This window comes from Hesperophylax consimilis, chromosome 4 (assembly GCF_061612785.1).
Source record: "Hesperophylax consimilis isolate HC1 chromosome 4, BYU_Hcon_1.0, whole genome shotgun sequence".
Classification (NCBI taxonomy): domain Eukaryota; kingdom Metazoa; phylum Arthropoda; class Insecta; order Trichoptera; family Limnephilidae; genus Hesperophylax; species Hesperophylax consimilis.
The window spans coordinates 25,744,243-25,762,807 of NC_142839.1; the positions used below are offsets into that span (position 1 = coordinate 25,744,243).

The following is an 18,565-nucleotide window of genomic DNA, read 5'->3' on the forward strand; positions in this document are numbered from 1 at the left end:
ATTTATACCTCGGCGGCGACTTAAAAAACCCGACTATAGCACGGAACAACTTCGTTTCATTTGGTCCCCAATTTAATATGTGCACGCTTTGAATTATTATTACAGTCACTCTATGATATTCTTCCCATTCATCAAATGTATACACATTAGATCTTTGCCACCGTTCTTCCACAATTGGATTTCAATATTATTTACAGTCACTCGGTGAGATTTTTTTGTATCCGAAAATATGTATCTGTAGCTGTCTATAACACGTTAGAACTAAGTAGCTACTCCATAATCAGAATGTATATTTAGGTGTGATAGGGTGTGGTGGGGTGGGTAGGGCGGAGGGTGGGTAAAGCGCATGCAGATGACAACTGCTATGGTTCTCACCTGGCGTCCTGCGTTCTGTCCCGTCCCTGCTCCCAGTTTACCGGGGATTATTTAAACAGACTCCCGAGCCAGCTGACGTACGTATTTAATTCACATAACATTAGTCAATAGACCGGTAACTCGATATCTTTCCAGATTTATAAAAACATTTCCGATCAGTCTCGGACTTCTAAAAATCTGTCATAACTCAAAACACCCCTTAGACTAACAGAAATTTCAAAATTATGATAACTAAAACGTGTTGTTTTAGTAATCTGGGATTTGTTGTCTTTGATTAATGTTGCAGTGAATGAAGTCTCCAGTTGGAAAAATAGTGAAACTTTTGAATTCGGGTCAAATGGCATCTGATTCGTGTTATTAAAGCTGGGTAATAAGGTACCCCTACCTGGCCAAGGCATTCAGAGCTCCGATCCTTGCACAAAAGCTAAAGTGAATACATCGCAAAACATCTGCTTTTAACTCTGTATGTCTCTTCGTGAGCGATTAGATAGGCGAACGGTCATATCACGCATCCCTTCACTTGGTTTTCGTTGCAGAAATCCCCCGTGGGTGTATCTGTCTCTCCCTCGCACTACCCGAGATGATCCCCGGCCAGGATTTATCGAGAGGTCTTTTATTATAGAATTCACTGACGTCGGCGAAACCCGGTCCTTTTTGCTACCTGCTCTCCTGATCTCCCATTAAATCAACACAAGGTGCATCCTTCGAATCAAGCATCTGCCGTTTTGATTATCTTAAATTTTTAAGGAATACGAACATTTTTTTACCTCGAATTCGTCGACTGGAGAGAATAATAATTTTATCTCCTATGAAAGGAAACCACATCGTTTATCATCATAATGCCATCTCAGGCTAGATAGGTAGTGAGTAGGGAGTGGATAGAATATAGGCAGATGAAATTTGAAATCATCACAAGTAAAAATGATAGTTTCATAATATTAAAATAGCTAGTGTTCGCGTTTTGTCTTTATTCGTTCGGATAAACAATTTGACCGCTAATAACGTTTTATTGCAATAACAATGTGAGATATAGGATGATGGCAATACAAGATAAACAACTAATTATAATTCAAACGTTATAATTATTAGTTGTTATGGTGTAATATAAGCACAAAGAAAATTAATAATATTTTAGTCATTTAGTAGAAATTTTTTGATTTTATCTTTGTTCAATGTGCTCGCGCAGGTTATCATGCAAAGGCATTATTATTTCTGCCAAATGATAAGGCCGAACGTGTAATTTGTGGAGGGACTTATTATATTTCGCTTAGCTAAATTATTGTTACGCAAACTTTTTTTATTCATCCTTAAAAAGGTCTTTATTATAGATATAGGGTATCCTCGTTTTTTCGAACACCGCTGGTCGCCGAAGGATATAATTTTGTATAAATAGCCTGTTGCCTTATTAGTAAAGAGTGATTTACTTCTTCCTACACGCAGGTTGTTTTCCGATGACCGAAAAAGGCTACGGACAACATAAAAAATAAACTCCTACGTGCCCGGTGCGTTATTTACATTTTAACGTAATATGTCCCACTCATCGGCTGACGATTAGCATGATCAGGTAATTGCAATCGGATGTAAGCAAGTAGCGTATGAGTTTTGCTGCGATCTGTGGAGTGTATTTATGGTGTAATTCACGTTACTAACAATTACTTGTTTAACAATAGATGAAAAGCCTCGCTGAAACAGACCCGCTTATAGCTCGTGTCATTGAGAGGAAACCTCGGCCCATACGTGAACCGCGACGCTGGGTACTAGTTAGTAGGTACGCACGCATCGAGGTAATTACTTATCTGGCCGCCGATCGCACGGAACAGCCGATTGTTGGCATAAGGGCGATACAGAGTGATTATAAATTAATATTTAGCTGTACGGTGGCACCGCTGACTGCACAGTCTGTGCCTGTAGTGGAAGAGTGGCCCGAGTTGGTCCTGCACATGAGATGTTGGGAAATCCTCATTCAACCTTAACCCAGTTGCCGCCGTAGTGTACTCGGCCACCACCTCGCCACCTCCCAGTGTCGGTGTTAACCTTATAGCTCTGACGACACGCGCACCGGATATCCACCTGGCAATCGATTTAGCATTCAGCTTACGAAAATGTTTTAACAGTTCGTTTTTCTGGCCGTGTTCAATTATTTCGCTTGGGACTAAAGGACACTCGGCCCCCCCATGTCGAGAAAAACAAGTTGAAAACATTCCAAATCTATCTTTGCCATTAATGTTTCTGAATAATAATTACTGTTCAGATAAAAATATTGAACTCGGTAACTTAATAATAGCCCCAGCAATAGCCGAAGTTCACTCAACATTAATAATCTCTCTTAAACATTGTATTTTTTTTTTCTTCTTCTTTGTCTAGTCAACCTTTAATTGAGATAACGTTACTGTAGCTCGGAGATGTATACTTCATATTATCCGCCACTTTAGTTCTCAAGTCTCTAGAATATATAATTTCAGAGAAAAAAGTTCATCATTGTTTACTCTATTAATTTTGGTATTTCCTTCCAATCATCGAGTGTACGTTGTACGTAATGCCAGTTTTTTATCCGTAATAATAGCCTCACCGGCTGTATTTATCGTATTTACTACAGTGTACATCGTAAGACAAACGATGTTTACCCAAAAAAATTACACACAAATCTTATGCCATCCGGATAGGACCCAGGGCGCAGGAGGTTATCCACGAGACTAGTTATATCGGGAGAGGTCAGAGGGGGTAAGAGTAAGGATTTGCGGAGGTCACCCACACCGGACGTGTGGTGTCGCGAGGTTCTGGCAGTGAGGAGTGGGGAGGACACCGGAGAGGTCACCCACACCGGAGGACGCGCATCGCCAGTACCTCACTAGCATGTCCGTCCACTGACTTCCTATTGTGCCGAGGTGTTGCGATATTTAGCGAGACTTTCTTTTTAGCGCAACACCTCTGTCACTCGGATTGGAGCGGAGAAGGGGACCAAGAAAGTTCTTGCCGACTAGGTGAACGACCGAGCTTGACTCCGCGGGTTTACAGTTTCCTCTGAGTAGGTATAGGTATTATATCGGCTTCTGTGTTACGATTGATTCAGACTTACCTACACATTTTTTCACTTTTTCGGTGGATTGATCTAACAATAGTCTAATCTAATAATAGGTATTTTCATTAAGATATATAACATAATATTACATCTTGTTGATGTGTATTTAAATCTCATTCGTCACGGAAACTTCCTGTAGGTGCCTATTTATCTCCACGCTCGTGCTCCCGTTCTAATATTGCCTTTTTTTCGGCTCTAAATTCAGGTTTTGGAGTAACGATATTGAAATATTATTATTTACAGCAGCCGGTCTGGTTGTATTGTATAACGTGATGCATTACGTACTGATCGATATGTTTTGATAAATTATGTACATGTTTGTTTTCGAAATAGATTATTCGCGATTATAATGGGGCATTACGAAAGGGAATTATGAGGAAATGTATCGGATTGTATTACATTATCCGCACATTCACGCCATCTCTTGTATCGTGCGCAGCTTTCTCCTAGAAAGAAATCTCGGCAAGAAATTATTACTTCGAATGATTTCCAATAATTCGTCAGACAATAATGTTATGTTCGTTCTTTCCTCTTGAGTCATAAATATTATTAACTAACTGATTTACCAAACAATAAAATGAAGCCTGGAAGTTTCTGGGAAATTTATCGTCAACAAATTACGTAGTAAGTCGCAAAGGCCGAACAGGTTTTTCTCTTTTTGCGTCCCATTTCTCTTTCACGTTGTCACAGTGTTTACTCCACGAGAATAACACTGGTACAACAAGCAGCGAGTAATATTATTATTAAGACTGTACTAACCCGGGGCCCTCCTGAATGACCTTTGTCGTCCTTTGCCGGCTGGGGCGCACGTCTCGCTACAGCGGAGAACTCTTATCAGAGAAACCCTTCAGTATAGCTTTTAACTTGTAGTAGCAATTGTTCCGAATAGCAATTCACCCGATTGTTGGGTTGTTACCAAGGGCTTATTTATTGTCACAGAAAAATATTTATACATATATACCTCCACAGGTTTTTCTAAAATTGCAGTGACATAATTATATGACACTAACCCATTTATGGTTATTGCTTCCGAGAATTTGAACAATATTTGGGTTAATTTGTATTTACCCCTGAGCGTTAAACGGTAGCCTACTTAGTTTTATGTGTATTTGATAACGTTTTGAAATCATAATGACTAAAACCATCGGCTTTAATCCGTTCCTAACATTATATTTTGAATGTATTGTTTTTAAACCTTTATAATACTAAAGTATTACCATTTTAGTTCTCCGAATTCTTATCGTATTCATAATAACTAATAACAATTACTTAGGTATCGCTTCTCCGTAATCGTTAGAAAGGGATTGAAATCAAATACAATATTATTATTGCTTAACTTTTTCATTCGCTGGAGAAAGAAAATGTATATTATTTTGAATTTGAGCGTTGACAACATGACTATTGTTTGTTTGGTTTCTTCTAACGAGTGATAAAGCAATAATACCGTAAACAGGAATTGAATAATGCAGCGTTAGTTAGAACGCGACGGTTGTTTATACTTAGTGCACCAGGAAGCCTGAAAATATTACATTAACACAGTTGACATTTCACAATTTCGTGAGAATATTGCGTCAAACACTTCCGTTTGTGAAAACGTAAACAGTACTACGAAAACATTAAAACAACCTGCCCGGGAAGTGGTTTGATAAGAGATAATATGATAATATATCGGTGTTTTGTTCATAACATATATCTTTATCAATTTGAAGGGGCTTTCTGAAGTTAAAGGCAAGTGTCCACAAATTGGTTTCGCAGTGCAGCATGCAGTGTGCAGTGTGCACCGTGGAAGTGGTGTGACGATACGAGCAATGCACCCACGATTTATTGTTTACCTCTTATTATTGCAGACGTGCTACGATTGTTTCAGCTTCTGAAATCGTGTGTTTATTTGCCGGGCAGCTTTCGAGAAGACGCCACGAATGTAAATACTTCACTTGAGTTGTGATACGCGTGTAATATCAATCCACATGGTGTTTAAATAATATCCTCAGCTATTTATCAAGTTATTTAAATAAAGATACATTCTCGTATCGCCATCATGAATGTCTAAGCTTTCGTAAGACGCTCGAGAAGCTTTGACAGAGTCTATTAGATTAGCATTTATATGCGCTAAAGATCTTATTGAATAGGTCGCCTGTTCCTTTGACGGCGATATCAAAGAGCTCGGTTGCGCCTATCTTCGCTCAAATCTATGCTTTCATTCCCTTTAACTCCATTCAGAATAATCGTACCGGGATTTGCTACAGAACTGCGCAAATATTATTACGTATATATTACATAGGTTAACTCCTCGGGGTTAACCCTTGAATATGTTTCTAGTGAAAAACTGATGTAATAAATACTCCATATATTACTGGTGATTTATGTTTACAATGATTTTAAAGCATCCTATTGATGTAACCTTTCGTGCGGTCACTGCTCTCATCGCCCGTTATTACTGTAATAATAATAATTCTGTGTTTATGCTGTATTCAATGTCTTGAATTGCAAGTAATTACTCCTTACGAGTTAGGCACACTTGCTTGACTTTATATTTGCCATTCCCATTGAATCCGATAAACAATTCCTAATAAGATTTTTGACATTGAAGTACTTGTTATGATGTAAAAAAAATAATTTTCTCAGTACATATTTCTCTTACAATTTAATTTGTCGCCCATGTTTTTGGCAAACGGCAACATGCCAAGTTACACAAGCTGTAAAATCGATGAGATTTGCGTACATCCAGTGTTATCCGCGTCAACATATTCAGTTGTTATATTATGCGGTTTCTTTGGGCCTTTGTAGGACAGCATGCATTATTCAATAATTGCATTGTAAGATCATTGAGAGATCGACAGGAGTTTGAAGCCGTAATCGATGGATTTCGGTTGTATAACGCGATCACTTACATCACTTCGTGACGTGGTTGCGACTACAAGCTAAAGCTAACTACCAACGTACCGAGAATGTAACGGTGCAAGTTGCGGAATATTATATCTCTGTGATCATGTCGCACCTGATAATTGTTGCAACGTCTCGACTTGGGCATTGATATCATCATCTGGAGAGAATCATTTGTTCGTCTCGCGATTACAATTTATCAATATTTATCTTGTAATAAATTCCCAATAAAGTCTTCCCAGTCAAAGTAATATGTATTTTTATTAATTTAAATACTAGTAATAGGGCAACAGGGACAGTTCATTGCGTGGGCTTCATTACCCTTTGCCCACACAATGACATTACGACCCATTCATTGAGCAATTGCTTTGTTGTTTCTAAACCAATTTCCACATGTCATTAGCGCCTGTTTACGGTCATCAGTGTATCTTATCATCACTTGCCCAGTTCTACGTCACTATACTGGAATAATAATGCATACAAAAGTTTATTTCCTTGTTTATATTTACTTGTCGTTGCTAGTACATTTTATGACGCAATACCGGAGACGAATGCACATTCAACCTTGAGTTCTTTATAATGGAGTAGCTTGATTGTAAGTACTTAACGATTGACGAGAGATGGCTATTTGCTAATGCATTTTAGATTTCGCATTGACTGCAGATTGCGCTTTTCTCTGTTGTATAATAACATCGGCAAGAGATTGATTCGTAACTCACTCGCTGGGAACCTTCGCAATTATATTAACGACACGGATTATAACATCGCACGCGTTAGAATATTTGCTATTGCAACGTGCAAAACTGGCGAGCTTTTCCGCATTGCACCGGGTTACCCAACCAACACCCCTCACCTCATCCATCCACCCTCCCACTCCTACTGTACCACCACACAACACACGCATACACACACACACCCAACCACACTTATGCAGAGGAGAGTACGCAGATTGCACTCTACCATTGCTCTAACAGCTTTCCCTTGGGCTTTTAACACTCTCATAATGTGAATCTTGAATCTTCATCGAAAGACTTTTACCAAATCCGATGTTATCTTCCCGACCAGCTTGCACTCTGGCTTCCTGTCGATCTACAATATCTACAAGTACGATCTCTGAACAAGGACGTATTCCTGAAAAGTTAGGTTTTTTCATGACACAAATCCGAGTGAGTGACGCGTTGAAGTAATCAAATAGGCCAAATCTCTGATTCGGATGAAGTATTTTTCCATCTGTCGGGCGCCACGCTGGGCTAAGGGCTTCCCACAAGCGTAAGCTGGGCCGCAACACCCCAAGACCCCCTGACTCGTATTAATAGACCCATATTCATATTTACCAGTGGGACTGCCTACTGTTTACTGCATACTGGTTACTGTGGCGACTGGCGACAACTCCTCCAGCATTCCAGCACTCCGGTTACGGCAACAGTCGCGGGACGCAAATAGACAAATTATTGCCTCATCACCTGGCGGTCGTTCCTCTTCCTGAACCATTTCACCTAATTCTCTTAAATAACGGAAGTACCTACTCGGCGTGTCTCACCGGTCGCTGCCTCGCCATATTTTCATCATACTTATCAATCCCACGTATCGTTTTACTGTTTCTTTACCTCATTCTATCCACGTTCCTACCTACTTAAGTTCCGTTAACATTGCGGCCGATTTTTAACTGGTATTTTAAACGAAAAGGTAATTAATTTACTAAGGCGCATATGTATATGTTGGTTGCAGCACACACTTTTGGTCATAAGTAGGAAGGGTTTCTGTACGACCAACTCCCAACTCACTGGTGACAACCAGATTTATTTGATTGCGCAATACTCAAAAAGAATAAACTATTATTTGGACTGCCCATACCTCCTGGAATTCTATAAATTACTACCGACAGGGTCGACATCACGGCATGCTCTATATTCCACATGGCAGAGCGGACGTTCTGGCCTAGCATAGCATGACGAGAGGTATGGTGCTGCTAAATGAAGTCTCTAGGTCTCTTCATATGGACTCTACAATATATTTTTCATTTATTTATTTGGTGTTATGTAAATTATGTCATGTGTAATAGGATTAAATCTTTATACTGATCTGTAATATACATCATTTAAAGAAAAAAAGATTGAAGTTTTTTAATCTTTCACTGTCGGTATTTAGAGTTTTGCTTGTTCCCGTTTTATATGGCATTGTCTTAGTTGAATTTCTTACTTTTGGTAGGTTGCCTAATGAGGGCATCAGATAGATGGTCTTTATTTCTTTCCGATTGTCGCGTTTCTCGTGAAATTTGTAACTTCGAAACGAACGGAATTATACCGAGAAATGCGGAAATTGTTGAGCTAGGTATTAGTTTCGCGATGTGATAGTAAATAAAGCGTGACGAGCGTTGGATGTTTTTCATTTGAAGCAATAATTAGCCCAATAAGGATTCGGAGTCTGGCGTCCGACATGCGCCAAAGGAATGCCATTCAAGAACGACGTGTAGTCTATTTCGGATGTCGGGCGTCACACTTCTCGTCCGGGCGGCAGCGGGCGGCGCGTCGGACACCAGCATCAGTCAATCCGCCATCCGGCTTCGATCTTGCTCCTCGTTGACCCGATCATCGCCCCCGTGCTTTCCCCCGTGCGGATCTCGTCCGATTCTATCGCATTTCTCTCGCAGTCGAGCGATCGAGCGCTTTTTCTATTGCAAAACCTCGAGTGCAACGCACGGCGCCGGCGCGCGGAGGTCGCGCGCTTTCTTCCACCACGGTCCCACGCGGGACGTACCAGCCGCTGCCGCCGATTTGTTGTCGTTTGTTGCAAGAGCACGAGAAAGGTGAAATTGTACAAACCAATTGAGTAACATCGCAGGAACGTGCGAGACGGAGCTATGCAGTAGGGAGGAGGGAGTTTTGCATTTCTAACGATTTCACAAAAATAAGATCGCTGGATCATTGCCCTCGGATAGAAAGTAAATAATTAGAATTCAAATAAATGGATCGTGAGCGACACTTTTCTTTAAAAAATTACCTTTATGCGTATTCGTGTTTTCTCGTAAAAGTAAAAGGATTGATTAGTATAATATTGCAATTCGGAGATGTCAAGCACAATGCAGGAACTTGCACCTGTTCGGCCAGAGACCGGCTTACTGGCTTGAATCTACAATAGCGAATAGAGTTCCTATTGGTGTCCATTTAACGAGCTGTCAATTAACGTCCCTTAAATAGTCCATATTTAATGCCATCCTAAAGGGTCCCTAGTTCTTCAGAGCCATAAATAAATCTACCCTGTCAGGATTTTACAGCCCGTTCTCGATAATTCTTTGTAATGATTCTTTTACGGCCCTCGACGAGCGGACATAAAAATTGAAGAAACGGCGAACCTAAAAATTTCCTTTTGTCTTTTATCGCTGCGTACAGCTATCTCCACAGGAAGTAGTTAGGTGTATGCACATTAGTTTGGTGTGCACTATGCTATTAGTAAGAATAACAAATGACTAATTTATGATATACCAGTAGTACCATAGAAGTTGACACCAATACTAGCAGTACCCGGGACATAAGTGCGTATGCGAACGCGTTCTTGGAGCTAGAAGCTAGGTGTAGATGCTAGCGCAACAAGCAACTGCCAACAGACAGCAGACGCTCGGCTTCCCTTAGTCGCTTTCTTCCTATCGTCTATCTCTGCTATCAGCTATCACTGTCAGTAATCAGCGTCACTGGTGAAGAAGAAGTACCTAGTACCTACACCTAGTAGGAGTACTGAGGTACTGCGGGCGCTAGTGGGGACGGCCAGTGGCGCAACTTGCATGCAATGAAATGCAATCGAAATGCTTTAAGTTTTTTGCATGTTTACTTTCTAAGTAACGATTTCATCTGATCGTTGTTTTAGCTGAAAGACAGTCGATTGCAAATACTTAGTACACAAAGGAATACTTTCGCAACCTTATTACAGTGCCATTATTGAGCGATGGAAACGAACATGATTACGTACATATTTGTTACCTAAACAGCTCCGATACTGAATAGGAGAAAGTTCTGAGAAATCTTTATTGTTAGATTAATCGTACTTTTCTTTTGTCGCTGTTTGTGATATTTTTCCTGTTGCATTTTTTGCCGGGCTTTGTTTTTTATTAATATCGCAATGGCATCAGATCTGTATTTGTCCAGTGAGCAATGAGCAGTGAGCACTGAGGAGTGGGCAGTGGGCAGTAATCAGTAAGCTGTGAGGATTGCTAAATGCTTGCTTGGTGGTGTCGATGTGGTTTAATAGTGAATACGAAGTAGCGAGGTCATTACCCTTGTAGTCGGCTATGAGCTATGAGCTATGACCATCTCCGCCTCTGATGCTAGTTGCATCTATCTCACGAACCCAATCACGTGCCCCATCACCGACAGCTTCCGGTTTTGCATTTTATTTGTCACGGCTGATTTGTTACGTGTTATATTATGCACCTACGGTCCATTGACTCTGCGTATATCGATATCATTCTTTCCCTGCATGCTTTTCAATTATTTGTTCTTTGAAATGAATTACGTGTTCATTTAGGCAATATATCATCTGACATAGTTGAACATTGCAGGGAAACACTATATGACCCAATACATAATGTCAGCATGTAACACAATTGTCGTTTCAAAATTTCAGCAAACAGACAACGCATTTGCATTTTCGCAACACTTGACCTGCCATATTTCGCAGTGAGCGAGCTATGCTGTTTCATAGATTTTGGTTTCAAAATACATAAGCCCGCCTGCCATTGCCTGTGCTCGCCGGCTCGCCAGCTTGCCTCACTCCCGTTACTGACTCTACTCTGTTATTTCCCCAACTCCGCCGGAGTGACGTAGGCCCTATTGTGATTTTTAAAATCCTTGAATAATTATACCTTTCTGATTAATAAATTATTGAATATTTTTACCGTACTGTGACAAAATGCGTTCATTACTTACTAATTTATTTCAAAGAATCTAGCACAAGTGATTTGCAGGCGTCCTTCCCTGTGCGTTTGTTTCTGAATGTTTTCCTCATTAGTATGATGAGGCTTGCTGTCTACAGGAAAATAATATTTTTAACCGTCTGCTGTAGTGATGGGTTAACTCAGACATTTATAACATTTCTGGATGATGGGGATAAATGCGCTGTTTTCCTGTTGCAAGCAAACCAACACAATGGAACATCCCACGCCGTTATTATTGATTACAACTGCATATTGTTCACTTCTCCGGCGTTTATGTACACCTTTTTGGGTAGTCACATTAATTTGCATAAATTAACAAAATATACTGTGGTTTAAATTGTTCGATTTAAAATTACAGTCGAGCATATTTATTTTGTAATGCGCTTGCTTCGAGGATGTCTACATTGGCAAAACGTATTGAAGAAATCAATGCTGTAACTGCGTCCTGTTCTAGTAATGAAGTAAATGTAGTAATATATATCTGAGAAGATTAAAGCAATAATCCAGCGTTTGCGGATAACACCGTTCGACCTATCTCGTCAGAAGATGCTCACGTACGCCAGGAATAAATTACATTTCTTAACATACTCGATTGCGCGTCTACTACGCTCTATCGTAATATTTTATCCATCACTAGTAAAGTTCATGTATTCAATATTTGAAAAGTTGTCATGGATTGTGTCGAAATAGTTGGTAATAGTATCTACCACTTAGAAGATTTGAAACACAATGTTGTCTAGTTGCGTTACCACGTCTGTGACGCAAGCTGCAAGCGAGTCTCCTTCGGAACTTGTCCATCAAGGTTACATTTTGGATCAACGCAACGTTAAGATATTTTTAGTTTTTTTCTCTCTCGTGAAATATGAACGTGGCTTTACGTTTGTATTATCATCCGTTTAGGTGATATGAGATATCGTTCGAGAAGTCGTACTTCTGCTGGGTATGTACTAGTGACTAGTCGGCGATTGCTGTGTTTCAACGTACTAACCAATTACTCAATGCGATACAATACTAAAGACCGCTTCATACACATGCCTTTGTCAACCATCATCCGAGGGTTTCCCAACTCTTCGAGTGTTTCGTTTCTCTAATTTTCGTAACGATGCTGGGATGTCGATTTGAACTTGAGTTCTTAAATGACTTCATATTTAAGTGTGCAATGCTGTAATGCATGCATCAATTATTAAATGATTTCATTATCGTATCAAAGTTGCGATAGAGCAGAACCGTGGTTTAAATTTTTTCCTCAACGAGAAATCAGACGAGACAGACGAGTCAGAGGCATTTCCTCTAGAATGTCCTGGTCGTGGTTTCCCCTGTCTACTGCAGGGTTGGTTGGTTGATGCCAGCTGCTCGGTACTGGCCTGAACATGTATTAAAATATGTTTCGTGTCGTCTTACCCGTCGATTGCGTCAGGTGCACCGCGCAAAGTGTGTGCAACCATATTATTTGTTGCTCGTTGATCATGTTGAGTTTTGTTTCAAAACTGGATCACCTTACGAGGGCTATCTTAACGTGTATTTGTTGCAATATCGCCTTCAATTGTGTTATTCATATATGCTTTAAGCTATGCAACCGACATGCGACACTCCCCTGTTTTGTAACTCGATATTCCTCTCGAGTTGCAGTCGATTTTTGAATACTTTTTTATACTTGACATGGCAAATGATCGATGCAGTTGCGCCATTCAACACTGACCTCGTCGAATTGCTTTTCAATGTCGTAATTTCGTATAGTAAAGGTACTCAACATTTACTTTTGATAATTTTGGTAAAGCAATTTGCATGAAGTATAATAATAATTAGCATACCTCGTACAAACTCCATATTGCCAAAGTGAGTTAATGGCTTGCATTGATTTAACTTGCTAAACTTGTAAACGTCTGCTTGAAGAAAGATTTGTCAATATCGCTTTTTCCTCGATCATTACTACCGTTTTGTCGTCTTGCTCGAACAAAGTGCGATTAAGTGTTGGTATTCTATGTAGGTGGGTGGTACCTAGTTACCTAGTATATGACGCCACCGCAAGATTTTTCTCAATCGACAGCTTAGTTGTTATCAATGGCTTTCTGTAGCAATGGCCGCGACACACCCACCTGCTTGCTCTCTTTCGAAACCAAACTGTGGCTCCAAGCTAAAACTGGCGGAATGCTATTGCAAATACTAGTGCTACATTATTTGCTAATTCCTCTTTGTGTGGTATTGTTTCGTATGATTATGTTCCTACATTGTCAGCACCAGCAACTTCTGGCGGGGGCCACGCGGAGGCGCGCAAAATCTACTGATATAAATTACCACTACCCGATTGTCTTAATTCAACTCAAACAGAATGTACCTACATATCTGCATCGAGTTGCTACAAAAGCTTCCTGCGTTTGAGGCTGTTCCATAGAAGTTTCATAATGCATTTCACCACATTCGCCCACCTTGAATTGTTATTCGCAATTGTTCGACATTATTTTTAAAGCTACTATTCGCCACATGTCTTTTTAACATCTGTACCTACCTACGTACGAGTAGCTTTAGCAACATATTAAGTTAACAAAATTACGTATCTTGTTATATCTACTATGTAGGTAGCTTATATACTCTGTAGGCAGGGTGTATTTATTGCCGTTTACTGCAGCTTGCTACCGTAACAGGTTTTATGGAAGGTAAACAATACGCTCCGATCTATAAACGCTATCTAGCGCATCTATAAATAAACTTTTTGTAATTAAGTTTTAGCATTGTGAATTAACGTTTCATTCCCTTTGTCCACAGAACCACCCTGAAATTGGAATCATTAGAAGATGCCGTAGTGTTAGAGAAATCAACAGATGACCTGCTGCAAGATAAGAGAGGCTGCCCGGCCTACGTGTCCCCCGAGATCCTGCGTGCCCACCATACCTATTCAGGGAAGGCTGCGGACATGTGGTCCCTCGGAGTCATTCTGTACACGATGCTCGTTGGAAGGTAAGATATCCATCCATCCTATATTAACACTAATTTCGTTTAATTAAATCACGATATCAAGATGGCTTTCACCAAAAAAAGTTCTGTCGCTTCTGTTTAAACTCGCAGCTTCTCAGGTAGCGCCTAGCAACTAGCGACCAGCGACCACCTTCGTAATATCGATTTGTACCGCAGAAGAGCTGCAGCACGTGTCGGGTAATGAGACACGAGCGCCTTCGGGAGCATTAACGTGAGCGATTTTCTCGAGGTGCACGCGATGCTTCTGCATGGAGATAACTTCCTGATAACAAAATATGGCTAATTTATTAAGAATCTCTTCAAATGAATTGATAGGTATCCTGATAAACTTTAAGCAAAATACCAATGCTTTGTCACGGTGTCCGAACACGTGTTCATATTTTTTTTGCATTTCGTCATTATATATTATTAAGACAAACGCAGGTGTATGAACACGTGTTCCGATATGATTACGAATTTACTAACATTTAATCAGATAGCGGCTTGCAGTCCCGTTTTTAACAGGACTACTAATAATTTGAAGAGCTTTTTTACTAAATCAGCATTATTCATTTTTCTCCGTGTGCATAATCAATTGTTTCACCAATCAACCGAATAACAACCAATCAACTTCCAAATATTTTCGAGGGATCGTTAATAATCCAGTTTAAAGGCGCGTTTGATACATATAGGTGGAATATAATACGGGTGGGGTAAACGGGTCCGTGTTTTTGATGGTGATTGTGGCGATGTTTGGGATGCACCTGCCGCCGAATTCTCCTTTTTGTAGTCGGAAGATCCGGTCCCAGGGACGCTTCCGCTAGCTCACCCGTCAGATCCTTATCGCGGCCGCGCAATGAAAAATAAAATCATTATAATTACATCAAAAGCCCATCGATTCACCTGCTACGTTCGTTACGCTCGAAAGGGCATACGGGTAAGACGTTGGTGACCTGTTGCGGGTATTATTTAGGAATCTTGCCACCCTTTCTGATATCTGCAGCTGCACCTGTCCTTCGTGCTTCGCGTGGCCAGCCGCGGGACACGACATGTGCGGAAGACGTTTTATTTAGGATCCTTTACCTCTACACTTACACTCGTCATTATAACCTCCGCCCCGCATTCCCGGCCGTACGGACTACGGGCGAATGTTAAAAAAAATACCCTGCGATAACTTTCGTACATAAAAAAACGTTTCACCTGCCGCGGTCGTCTTTTTTTTCGTATTCTTGTCTTAGTGGACTCGCATAGGGCAGTGCAGTGTGTTGTATATTTATTATTCGGCAGGTAGGACTGGCAAATCAATTCGATCGTGGAGAAGGGTTCACCTGTTGTAACAAAGGGGTTGTTTTGTTTATGGAATTTACATTTCCTCGTCCTTAATTATTGGATCCTTGTAGAGCAATTTATAATTCGAGGGGCTACCGGGACTGTGGGAATAGTCGTTAGCGGTTTCATATTTTGCTATCGTTGCGCGCCAAGCATGACTAACTGGCGATATTTTAAAGACATTCCATTATTGTTATTTTTTTAAATGCGGAGTAATCTGCAACCACAGCATTTCGCGAAAAGAATATCCATTAAGCATGATCTTTCTGTGGTCAATTTATGTACAACTAGCTGTCGTGAACCTGGAGTTGCTGGGAGTTATCCTTAGGAGACTTTTCTGTAGGTCTTTATATACAATTCCGTAGTACATTATTTTGATGTATCTTATAAGGTTTAGCCAGCATTGGTAATATTTCGGAAGCGCCCGAAATATTTTTTTTACGACTTGATATTAAAACATCGACTTTTCTCTATTTTCTATAAATGTAATATGCATGTTTTATATATACAAACCTTCCGGAAGGAATTCTCTAAATGATAGTGAAAACCCCACAAATCCGTTGCGTAGTTTAGAAGAACTAAGCGCACAAACAGAGAGACGCGGAAAGCGAATTTAATTTAATTCTATTCAGAGATTCGTAATAATATGTATTTTACTGTAACTAACGATTATTTTTTATTTTTTCTCAGATATCCATTCAACGATTCGGAGCACGCATCCCTATTTGCGAAGATCTCTCGAGGCTTTTTTGTGGTACCCGAGAGCCTGTCATCGCGCGCCAAGTGTCTCATCCGCTCCCTGCTGAGGAGGGACCCCTCCGAGAGGCTGGGGGCCGACGAGGTACTGAGCCACCCCTGGCTGGCGCAGCCCGAGCGGCCCGAGCCCCCGCGCTCGCGCTCGCCCGACCAGTGCGTGCCCCAGGTGCAGCTGCCCAGAGACTTTTACCTCTGAGCCCCATTCCCCGCTGCCCGCTAATAGTCCACTAGCCTCCGCCGCCCTGAGCCCCATCCCAGAGGACCCTCGAGATGCAGCTACCCACTCCCCTCCCTGCGAGATGAAGAACCGACATCGGAAAAAGATAAATTCACTTGAAAGATTCTGTCTAATTACGCCATAAGACCATTCGATAAAAAGCATGTTGATTATTATGATAAACTATTAATAACATTGATCGATAAAAATGTTTAATTTCAAATGATTGTCCGAAGTTTTTTCGATGTGTTAAATTTCTATTGTGTATAGGAACTTTTTATCATACAACATTTCTATATCAAAAATTTCTGAGTACAGTATCAAACTCTAGATATTAGTAACAATCAACTTTTCCACTCGTTTAATTATTTTATTTTTATTTTTAAAACTTTTTACATTAACTAAAAATCAAAACAAATTATGCTTTTATTTTTTGTTCTCAGATAAATGTGTACTTATTACTATTATTAGACTGCAAAGTGTTTTAACTCTTTGAATAAGATCATGTTATTGATTATACCTTTGTAAATCAGCATTATTTTGTCATCAGCACAATCGTTGAAAATGTTTTTTATAACTTAATTTTTTTTTATTGAATCCATCAGCTACAGTAATAAAATAAATTTACAACTTTTAAGTGAAATTATTGAATAAATTGTGAATCGGAAGGGTTTTTGAAAATTGGCCAAAAATGTATATTTATTGTAAAAATAAGTATGCTTGACACGTCACAGTATGATTGATGTTTTTGTTAAAAAATTATTGTTCTGTGGCATTTTGAGAGAGATGCCTTATTACACCATAATTTGTGATTTAGTTATTGTTAAGAAGAGTGAGACAGATAAGATAGATGTAATGTACATAGTTAGGTTTAAGCAGAGTTGGTTTGGTATTTATTGGATAGAGAGATGTGGACTGACGTCAGGCCACCAAGTGTCCGCCGGCAGATAACCATCGCTACTCAAGAGCTAACGAGTCATAGGTTCGGAGTTCCAAATGTTATTGTTAAGTTATTTATGAAATGTTATGTGCTAATTTGCTTTCATGGATCAGGAATCGCTAATGTTTGCAAATGTACCTTTTGTATATTTATAATTTAATGTGTATCTTGATCTCCACCGAATGATTTCTTACTGTAGGTCTTTTGGATATATTATTATTTGTATTATTGCCATTTTGATGCAGAAAAATAGTCATAAAGTTACGTTGCATGCATTGTCAGTAATGAAAGGAATTGTATTTACTGGGTGATTGAGTGTGTCAACAGGTTAACTGTCAACACTTAAAGTAAATTACTTACATTGTTTGTATTTACTAGATGTTTTAATGTGTCAACAAATAAACTGTCAGTAATAAATGGAACAACTCAGGTTGTTTGTATTTACTAGATGTTTTAATGTGTCAACAGATGAACTGTCAGTAATTAATGGAACAACTCAGGTTATTTACTAAATGTTTTAATGTGTCAACAGAAGAACTGTCGTAATTAATTGAACAACTGAGGTTGTTAGTATTTACTAGATGTTTTAATGTGTCAACAGATGAACTGTCAGTAATTAATGGAACAACTCAGGTTGTTTGTATTTACTAGATAATTGAATATGTGTCAACAGATTAATATTATATTTAGATATTTATTTGCAATTACTTCGCTGTCTTTAGATTTGTTTTTTTACCAGTGTAATGAATTGACTGTAAGAAGTTGATTTTTTCCTAATTCTGTATATTTAGTTAAAACATTTAAGTTGTACATAGCATTATTTTCCTTGTGAGAATGAAAATTCTAGACAAGATATTGTTTAAAAAAACCAATGAAAATAAACCTATTTAAAATGAAATATTACGACTTTTTTCCATCTTATTATTCCTTGTGCAAGTTGCCAGTTTAATGGTGAATTATGCAACTTCATCCTGAAATTACCTACACATAACTGGCAGTGGCGTGCACTATGCAGTCCATAATACCCGATCCACAGAAGACTAGTATTTCAAGCCGGGATAGCAAGCTACTATGCCGACGTCCTATCCTATCAAGATCCTTGCTTAC

The 18,565-nt window shown here is 39.5% G+C and overlaps 1 protein-coding gene across 1 annotated transcript in view; it reads left to right on the forward strand.

The window, feature by feature from the left end:
* Positions 1 to 18,331, forward strand: part of LOC149424428 (tribbles homolog 2-like) — a 43,661-nt gene extending 25,330 nt beyond the window's left edge. The window contains exons 4-5 of the mRNA XM_089631348.1: positions 14,028 to 14,219; positions 16,236 to 18,331. Of these exons, the coding sequence (XP_089487474.1) occupies positions 14,028 to 14,219; positions 16,236 to 16,497 (454 nt within the window). The 3' untranslated portion in view covers positions 16,498 to 18,331. The remainder of the gene's footprint in view (positions 1 to 14,027; positions 14,220 to 16,235) is intronic.
* The last annotated feature ends 234 nt before the right edge of the window (positions 18,332 to 18,565 follow it).